This window comes from Ranitomeya variabilis, chromosome 6, assembly GCF_051348905.1.
Source record: "Ranitomeya variabilis isolate aRanVar5 chromosome 6, aRanVar5.hap1, whole genome shotgun sequence".
NCBI classification, from domain to species: Eukaryota; Metazoa; Chordata; class Amphibia; order Anura; family Dendrobatidae; genus Ranitomeya; species Ranitomeya variabilis.
The window spans coordinates 181,003,214-181,019,949 of NC_135237.1; the positions used below are offsets into that span (position 1 = coordinate 181,003,214).

Sequence of the window (16,736 nt, forward strand, 5' to 3'; positions counted from 1 at the left end):
CACAGCAGATTTGGTTTTCATTAGGTGTACATGGTACTGTAAACCTGATGGAAAATTGCTTCGAATTCGCAGCGGCCAATCCGCTGCGGATCCGCGTCCGATCCGCTGCGGATCCGCGGCCGATCCGCTGCGGATCCGCGGCCGATCCGCTGCGGATCCGCGACCGATCCGCTGCGGATCCGCGGCCGATCCGCTGCGGATCCGCGGCCGATCCGCTGCGGATCCGCGGCCGATCCGCTGCGGATCCGCGGCCGATCCGCTCTGTGTGCACATGCCATAACCCTACCCCTAACCCTACCCGTAACCCTAACCCTACCCCTAACCCTACCCCTAGTTCTAACCCTAGTTCTAACCCTAACCCTAGTGGAAAAAGAAAAAAAAATATTTTCTTTATTTTATTATTGTCCCTACCTATGGGGGTGATAAAGGGGGGGGGTTATTTATTATTTTTTTATTTTGATCGCTGCGATAGAACCTACCACAGCGATCAAAATGTACTTGTAATGAATCTGCCGGCCGGCAGATTCGGCGGGCGCACTGCGCATGCGCCCGCCATTTTCCAAGATGGCGGCGCCCATGGAGAAGCCGGCCGGACACCGGGAGGGACATCGAAGCTAGGTAAGTATGGGGGGGTGGGATCGGAACACGGGGGGGGGGGGGGGATCGGAGGACCGGGGGAGCGGACAAGAGGACCAGGGGAGCGGACAGGAGGGAGGAGGGGAGCGGACAGGAGATCGGGGCAGAAAGGACGACTGGGGGGGCGATCGGTGGGGTGGGGGGGGGGCAGATCGGGGTCTCCAGCCATGGCAGATGCTATTGCAGCATCGGCCATGGCTGGATTGTAATATTTCACCATTTTCATAGGTGAAATATTACAAATCGCTCTGATTGGCTGTTTCACTTTCAACAGCCAATCAGAGCGATCGTAGCCACAGGGGGGTGAAGCCACCCCCCCTGGGCTGAAGTACCACTCCCCCTGTCTCTGCAGATCGGGTGAAAATGGAGTTAACCCTTTCACCCGATCTGCAGGGATGCGATCTTTCCATGACGCCACATAGGCGTCATGGGTCGGATTGGCACGGGTTTTCATGACGCCTACGTGGCGTCAAAGGTCGGGAAGGGGTTAACAAGGGTAACATGAGAAAATGACCCATACAATGTGTTGTGCAATTTCTCCTGAGTACATAGATGCCCCAAATGTTGTAGAAAACTACTGTTTGAGTACATGGCCGAGCTCGGAACGAAAAGAGCGCCATTTGACTCTTAGAGCGCAAAATTGGCTCGAATAGATATCTGAAGTCATGTCACGTTTGCAGTGCAGCTGAAGTGCCTAAACAGTGAAAACCCCCAACAAGTGATAAAATTTTGGAAACTACACCCCTCAACGAACTTAACTAGAGGTTTAGTGAATCCCTTGAACCCACAGGTGCTTTGCGGCATTTTAAAACATTGGACCGTGAAAATTAAAAATGATATTTTTTCCCCCAGAAATGTTGTTTTAGCCCCAAATTTTCAATTTTCACAAAGATAACAGCAAAAAATGAACCAAACAATTTGTTAGGCAATGTCTCCTGAGTACGGCTTAATCTACAAAAATGGTAATTAGTCTTACCGGTAATAGTATTTCCAGGAATCCATCCTGACAGCACCATGGAGGTTGTCTTCTTATCCACAGTGGGACAGGAAACCACGAGTATAAAAGGACCCTCCCCTTACCAATCATCAGTGATTTTCAAAGTACCACATCTGGATGGATGCCAAAAAAGAATATTTTATTTAAACACAAACAAGATACAAATGTTTACGTCACATCAGTTCTTAGTAAATCAGCATGGGAAGGGAAACTAGCAGTGCTGTCAGGATGGATTCCTGGAAATACTATTACCGGTAAGACTAATTACCGTTTTCCAGGTCATCCACCTGACAGCACCATGGAGAAGTACCAAAGCAGACTACTTCCTAGGGTGGGAATACTGCCTGCAGTACCCTCCTGCCAAAACTTAATTGTGTTGACATCACATCTAGTTTGTAATGTTTGGAGAATGTACTAAGACTCGACCAGGAAGCGGCGTTACAAATTTGATCTGCTGAAGCCCCCCCTTTTTCTGCCCATGAGGCTGCCATTGACCTAGACGAATGTGCTCTGATATATCCCGGTGGATCCCTCCCCCGGGCTTTATAGGCCGAGATTATTGTAGATCTAATCCATCTCGCGATTGTGGATTTAGACACCTTTCTACCCTTATTCGGGCCTCTAAACTGAACAAAAAGGTTATTATCTACCCTCCAGGGTGCTGTAATCTCTAGGTATTTAAGAACCGATTCTCTAACGTCCAGACTATGGTAAAGAGACTCTTTTTGATTTCTGGGTGACTGAAAGAAAGAAGGAAGTATGACTTCCTGATTAATGTTTGAATCGGAGACCACCTTCGGGAGGAAAGCCGGGTCCAGTCTCAGAACCAGTCTGTCATGAAAAACCTGTAAAAATGGGTCCTGAATAGAGAGGGCCTGAAGCTCTCCTAGTCTCTTTGCGGAAGTAATGGCTACAAGGAAGGCCGTTTTTAGGGACAATTTACCTATGTCTGATTTATCCCCCAAGTCAAACTGAATTTTACACAATTCATTAAGAACCAAATTTAAGTCCCATGGAGGGATAGTTTTCCTTATTAAAGGTTTTAGTCTTGCAACTGCCCTGGAAAATCGACTTATCCATGGGTGAGCTGATAAAGTAAGTCATAAAAAACACTAAGGGCCGCAACTTGTACCCGTAAGGTACTGGGTCTGAGACCTGCATTAAACCCTGCCTTCTGGCTGTGAGGGTTGAGGGGTCATTAAGCCAGAGACTGATGCCTGTACCTCCTCCCTGATAATAGCCCGCATGTTAGACATGAGAGAGGCCTGCTCTTCACCCAGTATGCGATTAGTGCAGGGCTCACACAGGGGTTTCTGCCATGTGTCCTTTAATTTAATGGAGCATATAGGGCACTTCTTACATCTCCCCTTCTTAGCGGCGGCGGCGGGGGCTACCTATAACAATAGAAGCGGCCCCGTTTTAGCAAGAGGTATGAATGCCCGGGAGGTAAGCATTAATAATTGCCCTCTTCAGGGGGACTTACATGAGCCTGGTTGTCACCCTCTATCCTGGCGGAATCCTCCATCTCGGATATTGCAGGATAGAGGACTACCTACCCCCTTTACCTTATATCCTTGAGTCCTGGCGTTGGAGCGTTTGCGCTCGCCGGCATGCCCCGGAAGTGCTCCGATTTTACCATAGCTGGAAACGGAGACGCCGACCCCGCCCACCGCTGACGTGACCTGGAAGAAGCTACTCCGGACTTCATCGTGCGGCGCTCCGGTGATGCGGTGCTGCGGTGAGCCGCCCGGTCGCCTCCTGTTCACAGGGCGGACCGGGGAAGCTTCGGCATGCACGGACGAGAGCCCCCCCTGGGAGGAAACGACCGGCGATCCCAGGAGCAGCGCTACACTGGGTGAGCTGAGGGACCCTGTGTCGGGTTTCAGCGCATGGGGTCTTGTAGCGGGAAGGGTAATAAGGGCCTAAACCCCCCCAATCCACACTCCCCACGGAGCTTGCCGGAGTCTCGTAGTTCCTATCCAAAGTGGGACAGGAAAAACACTGATGATTGGTAAGGGGAGGATCCTTTTATACTCGTGGTTTCCTGTCCCACTGTGGATAAGAAGACAACCTCCATGGTGCTGTCAGGTGGATGACCTGGAGATACGTGATTCAGATGCAACCCCAGAGGGATCTGTTCAATATAATGAGGCAACAGATTCATCTGGCTTGTATTTAACGGCATCTGGCTTTTCAGAGGTGCACAAAACTGTGGCCAAATGTGCATTTACACACTCCTAAAAAGACGGACACCACTGGATCATAGGCCAGATGGCGTCCACAGGGCCCCCATCTGCCTCATTATAGGGAACCTTCCATCGGGGGTTCCATCTGAATCACATACTTCAGAGATTTACATGGAAACCCCAATGCAAGCGCTCAGGATAAAAACAATTTAAAATCCTGCAATGTTCACACTGGACACTAGTCATAATTTTAGACTCTCACGTCCTGATTTTTACAGAAGATTTTGCAGAAATCTCATTATTGTCATAGACAGATGTACAATTAAAGAAGCACTCCCATCAAAGTTTTCATCCACTTAATATATTGCAATCATCATATTATATAGCACTGTGTACTTACATTTGCTCATTTTGCCTTTTTATCCAGTTAATTATTTTTTTTTCTCTTTATCATTCCCCTCTTCAAACTCCTGACCCAGCTGCTTCCTCCTCCCCTCATGCCAGGGACTTTTGTAGTGACTCGAGTCATTGAATCATTCTATAATGCAGATCTTTCAGGGTTTCATCTGAGTCATGTCACTGGGAGATTTAGATGGAAGCCCCAATGTAAGCACTCAGCATAGAGCACAGGATAAATGTGATCCAAAATGTAAAATGTTCCTAACAAAAGCTTCAACTCACTCCACAAAAAGAAAGTCCCCCCTCAGGTCTATCATCTGTTAACAGAAATATAGGGGGCTTCCACGTTACTGGGAGCACAACTGCTCTGGAAAAGCAAAATGGCTCCTCGACCCCTAAAAGGAATTCACCAGAGCTCCTAAATCCAAATACCCCCTTCCCTTCTGAGCTGCAGAGTGTCTAAACCACATTTAGTAATTACATGTTTGGCATTTCTGCTATTGAGAGCACATCTACTTTACAGGTGCAAGTCTCCAGAAGCACCTAGCTCTGCAATGCACCGTACTGGTGACTACACCGTAATGGTCACTACAACATAATGGTCATTACAATATACTGGCCACTAGAAGGGCAGTTTGCATTTGTACTCAAGAACATCCACTGCTGTTCATTCTGGAAAACACCTTGGAGTCAAAATCGTCACTACACCTGTATATAAAAAAATATGGTAAAAGGTCCTCTTTACGCTTCAACTGGTCCGTTCATATGCAAAACACTCTGCCAATTAATATCTTTACTTGTCAAAGACTACCTACTGGAGATTGAAAATGCTACATTTATGTGTACATGTAAAGGCTTTTTTGCACAACTTTATTCCCCACACGCTCAGTGTCCTGCCTATTATTAAGTTATTAATAATAAAGTCTAGCTCCCGCTTCTATTCTGATTTTTACTTCCGAAGGTAAGAGAACCGTGCTCAGTAATGATGTGTGATATACACTGAACAGTATAGTGAAGACTGAGCCATACAACTTGCTGGACACACAAGTACCAACAACTCAGCCAAGAGAATCTGAATCTGGAGCCAGAAGGTTCTTCAACCGAATGCCTGGACAATAATTGAGAGAACAGAACATCCATTCACATACAGTGTGTGTAAGTGTCCTATAAAAAGATGACATGGGGTAACATAAAACAGGGGCTCACAATACAGTGGCATGCGAAAGTTTGGGCGCTCAATGAGCAGTCAAGCAAGTTGAAGATTAAATGCTTTCTAAATGGCTAAAGTTAAACATGACACAAGGACACATTTCTCTTGTAATATATATAGAGCTCTGGCAAAAATTAAGAGACCACTGCAAAATGTTCAGTTTGTCTGATTTTTCTCTTTATAGGTATATTTTTGAGTAAAATGTAAATTCTTTTAGTCTATAGACTTCTGAAAACATGTATCCGAATTTCCAAGCAATAAATTTTGTATTTCTTTTCAGACAAAGAAAAATGGTCAAAAAAAAACAAAAAAAAAACAGTGCTTTCAGATCTCAAATAATGCAAAGGAAACAAGTTCATAATCATTTAGAAACAACAACAATAATGTTTCAACTCAGGAAGAGTTCAGAAATCAATATTTTGTGGAATAACCATGATTTTTAATCACAGTTTTCATGCGTCTTGGCATACTTTCCACCAGTCTTTCACACTGCTTCTGAGGCAAAAATTTAAAGGGAACCTGTCACCCCCCCCCCCCCAGGCGTTTTTAACTAAAAGAGCCACCTTGTGCAGCACTAATGCTGCATTCGGTCTCTGGCTATTTTAGTTGGGGCCCCTTGCTACGCGAAAATATTTGTTTTTATAATTAGTTCCTCATACCTTTAGTTTGTCAGGATGGCATGTCTTTTCCCCCCTGACACAAATGCCTCCCAGCCGTCACTCAATGCTCCGTGTGCCGCCTCCACTTCCTCCATTAATGTCCCCGACGCCTGCGCTGTAATGTTTTTTTCGGGCATGCGCAGGTTGCGCTGCCTTTCGACTCCTTCAACTTGCAGCGCAGGCGTCGGGGACGTTAATGGAGGAAGTGGAGGTGGCGCCCGGCGTGTGGAGCATTGAGCGACCGCTTGGAAGCGTTTGTGTCAAGGGGGAAAAAAAGAAATGCCCACCTGATAAACTACAGGCATGAGGGACTAATAATAAAAACAAATATTTTAGCGTAGGAAGGGACTTCAACAAAAAGAGCCACCTTGACAGAGTGCAGCATTAGTGCTGCACAAGTTGGCTCTTTTAGTTAAAACCGCCTGGGGGGGTGACAGGTTCCCTTTAAGCAGTTCTACTTTGTTTGATGGCTTGTGACCATCATCCTCTTGATTACATTCCAGAAATTTTCAATGGGGTTCAGGTCTGGAGATTGGGCTGCCCATGACAGGGTTTTGATGTGGTGGTCTCTTAATTTTTGCCAGAGCTGTATAAATAGCTAAAAAAAATAAAGTAGCACAAAAAATTACAAACATGGTGCAGGGCCCCCCAGGCAGTGACCAAACCTGAAATAGAGATTCAGAAATTGGAGGCAGCACACCATTCAAAGTGAAAAAGAGCTTCCGTTTATTAGCCCATCATGGCGATGTTACGGTTCAAAAGTGAGAACCTTTCTCAAACAATACATGGGTGCAAATACAAGGTATATAAAGGGTATACATGATTAGAGTGTATAACAGTAATTACAGGAAAAAGCATGTAATTTCACAAGAAAACAACATACAAAGGTGCAGTCATAGTACATACAGCTCTGGCAAAAATTAAGAGACGACCACATCAAAACCCTGTCATGGGCAGCCCAATCTCCAGACCTGAACCCCATTGAAAACCTCTGGAATGTAATCAAGAGGGTGACGGATAATCACAAGCCATAAAACAAAGAAGAACTGCTTAACTTTTTGCGCCAGAAGCAGTGTGAAAGACTGCAGGAAAGCATGCCAAGACGCATGAAAGCTCTGATTAAAAATCCTGGTTATTCCACAAAATATTGATTTCTGAACTCTTCCTGAGATCAAGGGAATCTGCCACCCCAAAATTGGCCTATAAGCTAAGCAGGGCCGGATTTAAGAGGTGGGTGGCCCGGGGCCCATTTTGGAGGGAGGCCCATTTTTCAAGGTGTTGCAATATGTAATGCAAAAACACAAAATGAAATGAACGCAAGTTTATTTACAAAAATCATTTACGCAGAGTAATTCAGGTAAAATCATTCATTTTTTACAATCCAGGCACTTTCCTTGATTTTCGTGCTGCAAAATAAAATCACTAATGATGTAACTAAAGTCCAATTCACGCAGTACATCTGACTCGATGCTCAAATTTACAAGTCGTAACCTGCTTCATGGATGTCCTTAATTGGTTTTCAACTAATTTGAGTTTTGAGAAGGAACGCTCACCACTGCAGTTTGTTACCATCAAAATTAGATACCGTACATACTCGAGTATAAGCCGACCCGAGTATAAGCCGACCCCCCTAATTTTGCCACAAAAAACTGGGAAAACTTAATGACTCGAGTATAAGCCTTGGGTGGAAAATGCAGCAGCTACCGGTAAATTTCAAGAGTAAAAATAGGTACCAATAAAAGTAAAATTAATTGAGACATCAGTAGGTTAAGTGCTTTTGAATATCCATATTGAATCAGGAGTCCCATATAATGCTCCATACAGTTTGATGGGCCCCATTAGATGTTCCATATTAAAATATGCCCCATATAATCCTGCATAAAGGGTAATAAGGGCCCCATAGATGCTCCATACAGACACTTGCCCCATATAGTGCTGCACAAACATTATGGCCCCATAGATGCTCCATACAGGCACTTGCCCCTTATAGTGCTGCACAAAGATTATGGCCCCATAGATGCTCCATACAGGCACTTGCCCCTTATAGTGCTGCACAAACATTATGGCCCCATAGATGATCCATACAGGCACTTGCCCCATATGCTGTGGCTGCGATAAAAAAAAAAAAATCACATACTCACCACTCCGTCGCTCAGGCCCCCGCACTTTTAATATTTATCTGCTCCTCTTTCCTGTGTGGCTCTATCTTCAGCATTCTCCGCACTGACGTTTAGGCAGACGGCGCGCACTGACCACGTCATCGCGCCCTCTGACCTGAGCGTCACAGCCAGAGGACGCCGAAGACGGAGCCACACCGGAACGGAGGAGAGGTGACTATCGCGCAGCGCTCCCCCTCCCCGTATACTTACCTGCTCCCAGCGCGGTTCCTGCATGTCCCTGCTTCCAGCGCTGCATCTTCTTCCTGTACTGAGCGGTCACATGGTACCACACATTACAGTAATGAATATGCGGCTCCACCCCTATGGGAGGTGGAGCCGCATATTCATTACTGTAATGTGCGGTACCATGTGACCGCTCAGTACAGGAAAAAGATGCAGCGCTGGAAGCAGGGACGTGCAGGGACCGCGCCGGAAGCAGGTAAGTATAATTACACAGCCCCCGCTCCCCCTCCCCTGCCGACCCCTGGGTATGACTCGAGTATAAGCCGAGAGGGGGACTTTCAGCCCAAAAAAATGGGCTGAAAATCTCGGCTTATACTGGAGTATATACGGTATATCTTTAAAGCTATCTCAATATTTGGGAAAGTGTCCTGCACACCCTTTTCCATGAAAAGCTTGCACATGAAAAGTTCAGTGCTGATATCCTTTGGCTCCTCGTGTGTGAATAAATTGACAAATGTTACAAACTGACACAGTTCATCGATAAATGTAATGTCCAAGTCATCTAAATAAGACCTGACGAGTTGCTCTGCTGTGGCCTTAAAAGGAACCTGTCACCCCCAAAATCGAAGGTGAGCTAAGCCCACCGGCATCAGGGGCTTATCTACAGCATTCTGTAATGCTGTAGATAAGCTCCCGATGTATCCTGAAAGATGAGAAAAAGAGGTTAGATTATACTCACCTGGGAGGGCGGTCCGATCCAATGGGCATCGCGGTCCGGTCCAGCGCCTCCCATCTTCATAGGATGATGTCCTCTTCTTGTTTTCACGCTGCGGCTCCCGTGCAGGCGTACTTTGTCTGCCCTGTTGAGGGCAGAGCAAAGTACTGCAGTGCGCATGCGCCGGGCCTCTCTGACCTTTCCCGGCGCCTGCGCACTGCAGTACTTTGCTCTGCCCTCAACGTACTTTGCTCTGCCCTCAACAGGGCAGACAAAGTACGCCTGCGCCGGAGCTGCGACGAACATCGGACTGGACCGCAATGCGCATGTCAGAGGGGAGGGTGAGAGAGGATTACAGGGCAAGAAGTGAGCGTCATCTCACGCATGCGCAGGAGACATTTTGCAGTCACCATACCATCTTGATTGTGGGCAGGGGACACCTGATGCACTGCACATTACATACATGGAACAACTATGCGCGCCTGTGTAGATGTCCAATCGCGCTTGCACAATAGACAATTCATACACTCGGCGCCATCTTATTGAAGGCAAGAGGCGTACAGATATTCAAAAACACTTAACCTACTGAAGTATCAATTAATTTTACTTTTATTGGTATCTATTTTTATTTTTGACATTTACCGGTAGCTGCTGCATTTTCCACCCTAGGCTTATACTCGAGTCATTAAGTTTTTTGTGGCAAAATTAGTGGTCTCGGCTTATACTCGGGTCGGCTTAAAACTCGAGTATATACGGTAAGTATCATTATCCACATGTCTACTTTACATCAGCACAATTTTGGAACCAACATTTTTTTGTTAGGAAGTTATAAGGGTTAAAAGTTGACCAGCAATTTCTCATTTTTACAACACCATTTTATTTAGGGACCACATCACATTTGAACTCACTTTGAGGGGTCTATATGATAGAAAATACCCAAGTGTGACACCATTCTAAAAACTGCACCCCTCAAGGTGCTCAAAACAACATTCAAGAAGTTTATTAACCTTTCAAGTGTTTCACAGGAATTTTTGGAATGTTTAAAAAGAAATTAACAATTTACTTTTTTTTCACAAAAAAATTATTCAGCTCCAATTTGTTTTATTTTACCAAGGGTAACAGGAGAAATTGAACCCCAAAAGTTGTCCAATTTGTCCTGAGTACGTCGATACCCTATATATGGGGGGGAACCACCATTTGGGCGCATGGCAGAGCTCGGAAGGGAAGGAGTGCCATTTGGAATGCAGACTTAGATCGAATGGTCTGCAGTCGTCACATTGCGTTTGTAGAGCCCCTGATGTACCTAAACAGTAGAAACCCCCCACAAGAAACCCTATATTGGAAACTAGACCCCCCAAGGAACATATCTAGATGCGTTGTGAGAACTTTGAACCCCCAAGTGTTTCACTACAGTTTATAACGCAGAGCTGTGAAAACAAAAAATCATTTTTTTCCCACAAAAATGATTTTTTAGCCCCCCACATTAATATTTTCCCAAGGGTAACAAGATAAATTGGACCCCAAAAGTTGCTGTCTAATTTGTCCTCAGTATGCCAATACTCCATATGTTGGGGTAAACCCGTTTGGGCGCACGGGAGAGATCGGAAGGGAAGGAGCACTGTTTTACTTTTTCAGCGCAGAATTGGCTGGAATTGAGATCGGACGCCATGTCACGTCTGGAGAGCCCCTGATGTGCCTAAACAGTGGAAACCCCTCAACTCTAACTAAAACCCTAACCCAAACACACCCCTAACCCTAATTCCAATCCTAGCCATAACCCTAACCACACCGCTAACTCGAACATGCCCCTAACCCTAATCCAAGCCACACCCCTAACCCCAAAACACCCCAACCCTAATCACAACCTTAACCACACCCCTAATTCCAACACACCCCTAACCCTAATCCCAACAATAACCTTAACCACACCCCTAACCCTGACACACCCCTAACCCTAATCCCAAACGTAAATGTTATTCAAACCTAACCCTAACTTTAGCCCAAATCCTAACCCTAACTTTTGCCCCAACCCTAACCCTAACCGTAATGGGAAAATGGAAATAAATAAAAAAAATGTATTTTATTATTTTTCCCTAACTATGGGAGTGATGAGGGGAGGTTTGATTTACTATTTATAGCGGGGGGGTTTTTTTAGAGGATTTTTATGATTGGCAGCTGTCACACACTAAAAGACTCTTTTTATTGCAAAAAATAGTTTTTGCGCGCCCATATTTTGAGAGCTATAATTTTTCCATATTTTGGTCCACAGAGTCATGTAAGGTCTTGGATTTTTTTGCGGGATGAGTTTTTATTGGTACCATTTTCAGGCAAGTGACATCTTTTAATCGCTTTTTATGCCGATTTTTGTGAGACAGAATGACCAAAAACCAGCTGTTCACGAATTTCTTTTGGGGGGGGGAGGGGTTTATACCATTCCCCGTTTGGTAAAACTGATAAAGCAGTTTTATTCTTTGGGTCAGTACGATTACAGCGATACCTCATTTATATATTTTTTTATGTTTTGGCGCTTTTATACGATAAAAACTATTTTATAAAAAAAATAATTATTTTTGCATCGCTTTATTCTGAGGACTATAACTTTTTTATTTTTTCGCTGACGATGATGTATGGCAGCTCGTTTTTTGCAGGACAAGATGGCGTTTTCAGCGGTACCATGTTTATTTATATGCATCATTTTGATTGCGTGTTATTCCACTTTTTGTTCGGCGGTATGATAATAAAGTGTTTTTTTTTTCCTCTTTTTTTTTTTACGGTGTTCACTGAAGGGGTTTACTAGAGGGACAGTTTTATACAGTAGGTCGGGTCGTTAAGGACCCGGTGATACTAAATATGTGTACTTTTATTGTTTTTTTATTATTATTTAGATAAAGAAATGTATTTATTGGAACAATATTTTTTTTTTCTCTTTAGTCAGGAATATTTTTTTTTTTTTTGCACATGTAAATATTTTTTTTTTCAACTTTTTTACTTTGTCCCAGGGTGGGACATCACTGTATTCTGTCAGATCGCTGATCTGACACTTTGAAAAGCACTGTGTCAGATCAGCGATCTGACAGGCAGTGATGCATTCTTGTCGGCGCTTGCAAGCCACCTCCCTGCAGGACCCGGAAGGAGCCCCGCAGATGTGATCGCGTTGTTCCGAGGGTCTCAGGGAAGCACGCAGGGAGCCCCCTCCCTGCGCGATGCTTCTCTATGCCGTCAGAACGCTGCAATCATGTTTGATCGCAGTGTTCCGAGGGTTAATGTGACGGGATAGGTCCGTGACTGCTCCTGGCACATAGTGCTGGATGTCAGCTGTAATAATCAGTAAACACCTTATCATGACATGCAGGATTACAATAAAGGTAACTCCTCTATCACAGCTGGAGACACAACACGGGATCAAATCATTCAATAAATGATGGTCACACAAACTGGGGGAAATTGCTAACAGTTGCAAAATCTTTGCACCGCTCCAAGTTGCACAAAAATAAATTGTAATTTTTGTAAGGCAATTATGCAAAAACTCTGCTGTAATCATTGATGTTTGGGGCGATAATCTTTAAATTGATGTGTCATGGATCCCACCGGATGTGTCAGGAATCCCACCAATCTGTCAAGGCTCACGGGGAAGATACCTTTATCATCCCCACCACTCACACCAATTTGTCACGAACCGGGGTTCTTTGGTTGCCCCTGGTTACTTCTGAAGGAAATTTATCTATATCCCACTTCCCAGTTCCCCTTTGGAACTTGCAGCTCTCTGGCGCCCCCCTTACCCTCAGGTCAGTCAAGGTACTGCACCTAAGGTAATTAGTCGCCAGAAAGGCTGCCGTGTATGTACTGGCTATTGGGCACGCTGCGAGGGCGATTTAACTACTCCCACACAGGCGGGAACAATAATTATCAACGCCGCCGATCGCTGCAAAGACGCCCAATTGCACAGGACAAAGTATGCTGCCACCAGCTCCGATTTTTCAAGGATTAACGAGTCCGGAGCCAACCCAAATCAGTAGCGTAATTCACTTCAGAGGATGCGACAGTTCGTTTAGAGCATGGGGAGACAAGCTAGTAATTTTATATTTTACTCCAAAAAAAAGGTAGGCAGTGTTTACAAAGTAATCAAAAGATATTGTAAAGAAGACAAATCATGTGTACAATACAATTACAAATAAAAAAAAGGATTACAATTGAAAAGAACACTTACAGGTCGTTATGTCATTGCATCATCATGGCGGCCATGTGCTCAGGAGACACTACAAGGTGCATCAGAACAGCTTGCAGAGTGCTTCCTGGGCCAAGACTGATTCACAACTCACCAGGGTTAAGATATGCCCTCTCATCGTGACATCACTGAGTGGGCTGAGTTATGAAATGCACTCCTCTTTTCTCAGACTTATGAAAACTATTTTCATGCCTAACTCGCTGTAGGAAGCTTGTATACGAAAGACCCGATGATCAGAATGTGCCCCACATCATGGGAATTCTTTTTAAGTGGAAACATAGAGTGATTGCCTGAACCGCTTATGAAGAAATCCGTACTTTGCCCTCGTTGCGTTTAGCTGTTAGTGCTTTCAGTGAGTGATAGATTTATCGACGGACATCCGGAATATATAAGTCTTATATCTCTAGACCGGATCGGTGTCAATATATATATCCTTGAAAGAACAATAGAAGCACATGGTTCCTGTACCAGTTTTGGCTGGTATTGGTTGGGAGGAGTGAATGGGTAGTGTAGGGGGACTGGAATTTGCAGCGTAAACCCATAAAACTTCTTCAGTGGGCTGCGACACATTGGTATCAAGTTGCACAGAGTGTGCCTGCCATAGGGCTTGGTTTTTGTACCACTGAATGCAGTGGGGGAGAAAGGGGGGTCGAATCTGCAGCGTGTGTCATGCCATGGTACATTCTAGAACTAAACTCACATTATGACATTTTTACATTATCGTGACATAATGCCACTATGTACAATTACTAAGATATTGAGAATAGACATGGGTGGATGGATTTGCAGGACTTGGTCCACAGGCCAGGGCACAAGTCTCTGGCTGATGAATGAGATTCGGAGTGCGGCTTTTGATTAGCGGGGTTGGTGCCACGACATCTGTGCTTTACGCCACAATGACGGCATCGCACCAGCTCGGCTAATCAATTCCACATACTGGGGATCCCGAAAGGTAAGAGATTCACAAAGGTCCCATCCATTGGCCAAAGACTATTGACCTGGCTAATAGACCAGAGTTCTGTGAATTAGTCTGCCAATCTTTAATTGGGACTAGATCTGTAAACTGACTGGAAAAAAAGTAACTCAAAGACAGAAGGGAAAATCCAGGAAGCTGCAAAACTCATCTTCCGACACAGAATAAAAATATCATTGCCACAATATTCACATAACAGTAGCAAGTTGTAAAGAAAAAAACGGGGAAAAGTAAATTTGAAGCAAAGCAAACAATTCCTTTGTATGACTCCCACGGCTGTTGGAAGAGACAGCACTTTCTCATGTAGAAGCAAAACCAAAATGTGGATATTTCAAGACACTTACTGGAAACTGGCGACTTTCACTGCGACAGGAATGTGCGGAAGCTGAGCGGCCCACCTCAGTGTCACATCCTGGTACACAAGTAACATGTTATTATGGTTTCCCACCAAAGAGTTTATTGTTCCTTCACTCACTGGAAAAGAACAAGAGGAAAGTCCAAGGTGAAATATGTTCTGTTCAGGGTATCTAGAGCTATATATGGATATGGCATGCTAAGAACATTGGGGCAGATTTATCAGTACTGACTAATTCTTACCAACAGTCCTAAAATGTAGCGGATTTATCACAGTCATTCATGCGGTTTGATAAGTCTGTCTACTGTCAGACATCTGAGTTTACACCACCTATTAGTTGTCTCGCTATGTGCCAGTTAGGAGCGACACAATTTGGAAGAATTGTCTTGGCACACGATGTTGCCCTATGTTAGGCCACAACTCCTTCTTGATAATCCACACCTCCTTTTCAGCAAGACTACGCCCCCTTGCCAGTCAAGTGTGAAAAACTGTCTAAAATGTATAAAAATATGAGATTCACAAATTCTGCAGCATTTAGTTTAATAAAATGCTTAACTGGCTTTTGTATTTCCTGGCCTATATGGCACCTACATACTATATGCCTGACAAATACATGAAAAAGTTTGGGCAACCCTATTAATCTTAAGCTTAATGTTTTATAAAAATTGCTTTTTTTTCAGCAGCTATTTCAGTTTCATATATCTAATAACTGTTGGACACAGTAATGTTTCTGCCTTGAACTGAGGTTTATTGTACTAACAGAAAATGTGCAATCTGCATTCAAACAAAATTTTACAGGTGCTTAAGTATGGGCACCTCACCAGAAAAGTGACATTAATATTTAGTAGATCCTCCTTTTGCAAAAATAACAGCCTCTAGTCGCTTCCTGTAGCTGTTAATGAGTTCCTGGATCCTGGATGAAGGTATTTTTGACCATTCCTCTATACAAAACAATTCCAGTTCAGTTAAGTTTGATGGTCGCCGAGCATGGACAGCTCTCTTCAAATGATCCCACAGATGTTCAATGATATTCAGGTCTGGGGACTGGGATGGCCATTCCAGAACAGTGTAATTGTTCCTCTGCATGAATGCCTGAGTAGATTTGGAGCAGTGTTTTGGATCATTGTCTTGCTGAAAGATCCATCCCCTGCGTAACTTCAACTTTGTCACTGATTCATGAACATTATTGTCAAGAATCTGCTGATACTGAGAGGAATCCATGCGTCCCTCAACTTTAAAAGATTCCCTGTGCCGGCATTGGCCACACAGCCCCAAAGCATGATTTTACTGTGGGTAGCAAGTGTTTTTCTTGGAATGCTGTGTTTTTTTGCCCCCATGCATAACGCCTTTTTGTATGACCAAACAACTCAATCTTGGTTTCATCAGTCCACAGGACCTTCTTCCAAAAAGAAATGGGCTTCTCCAAATGAGCTTTTGCATACCTCAGCCGACTCTGCTTGTGGCGTGCTTGCAGAAATGGCTTCTTTCACATCACACTCCCATATAGCTTCTCCTTGTGCAAAGTGCGTTTTATAGTTGACCGATGCACAGTGACTGACACCATCTGCAGCAAGTTGATGCTGCAGCTCCCTGGAGGTGGTCTGAGGATTGTCCTTGACTGATGTCACCATTCTTCTTCTCTGCATTTCTGATGTTTTTCTTGGCCTGCCACTTCTGGCCTTAACAAGAACTGTACCTGTGTTCTTCCATTTCCTTACTATGTTCCTCACAGTGGAAATTGACAGGTTAAATCTCTTAGCTTTTTGTATCCTTTCCCTGAAAAACTATGTTGAATAATCTTTGTTTTCAGATCATTTGACAGTTCTTTTGAGGAGCCTATGATGCCACTCTTCAGAGGAGATTCAAACAGGAGAACAACTTGCAAGTGGCCAATTTAAGTAGCTTTTCTCATGATTGCATACACCTGGCTATGAAGTTCAAAGCTCAATGAGGTTACAAAACAAAAAAAAGTGCTTTAGTAAGTCAGTAAAAAGTAGGTAGGAGTATTTAAAACAAGAAAATGATAAGGGTGCCCATAC

The 16,736-nt window shown here is 44.3% G+C and overlaps 1 protein-coding gene across 4 annotated transcripts in view; it reads right to left on the reverse strand.

Moving 5' to 3' along the window:
• Window positions 1-16,736, reverse strand: part of BBS9 (Bardet-Biedl syndrome 9) — a 594,435-nt gene that overhangs the window by 372,677 nt on the left and 205,022 nt on the right. For all 4 annotated transcript variants that reach the window (XM_077269285.1, XM_077269283.1, XM_077269284.1 and 1 more), the window contains one exon: window positions 14,687-14,816. In XM_077269285.1, the coding sequence (XP_077125400.1) occupies window positions 14,687-14,816 (130 nt within the window). The remainder of the gene's footprint in view (window positions 1-14,686; window positions 14,817-16,736) is intronic.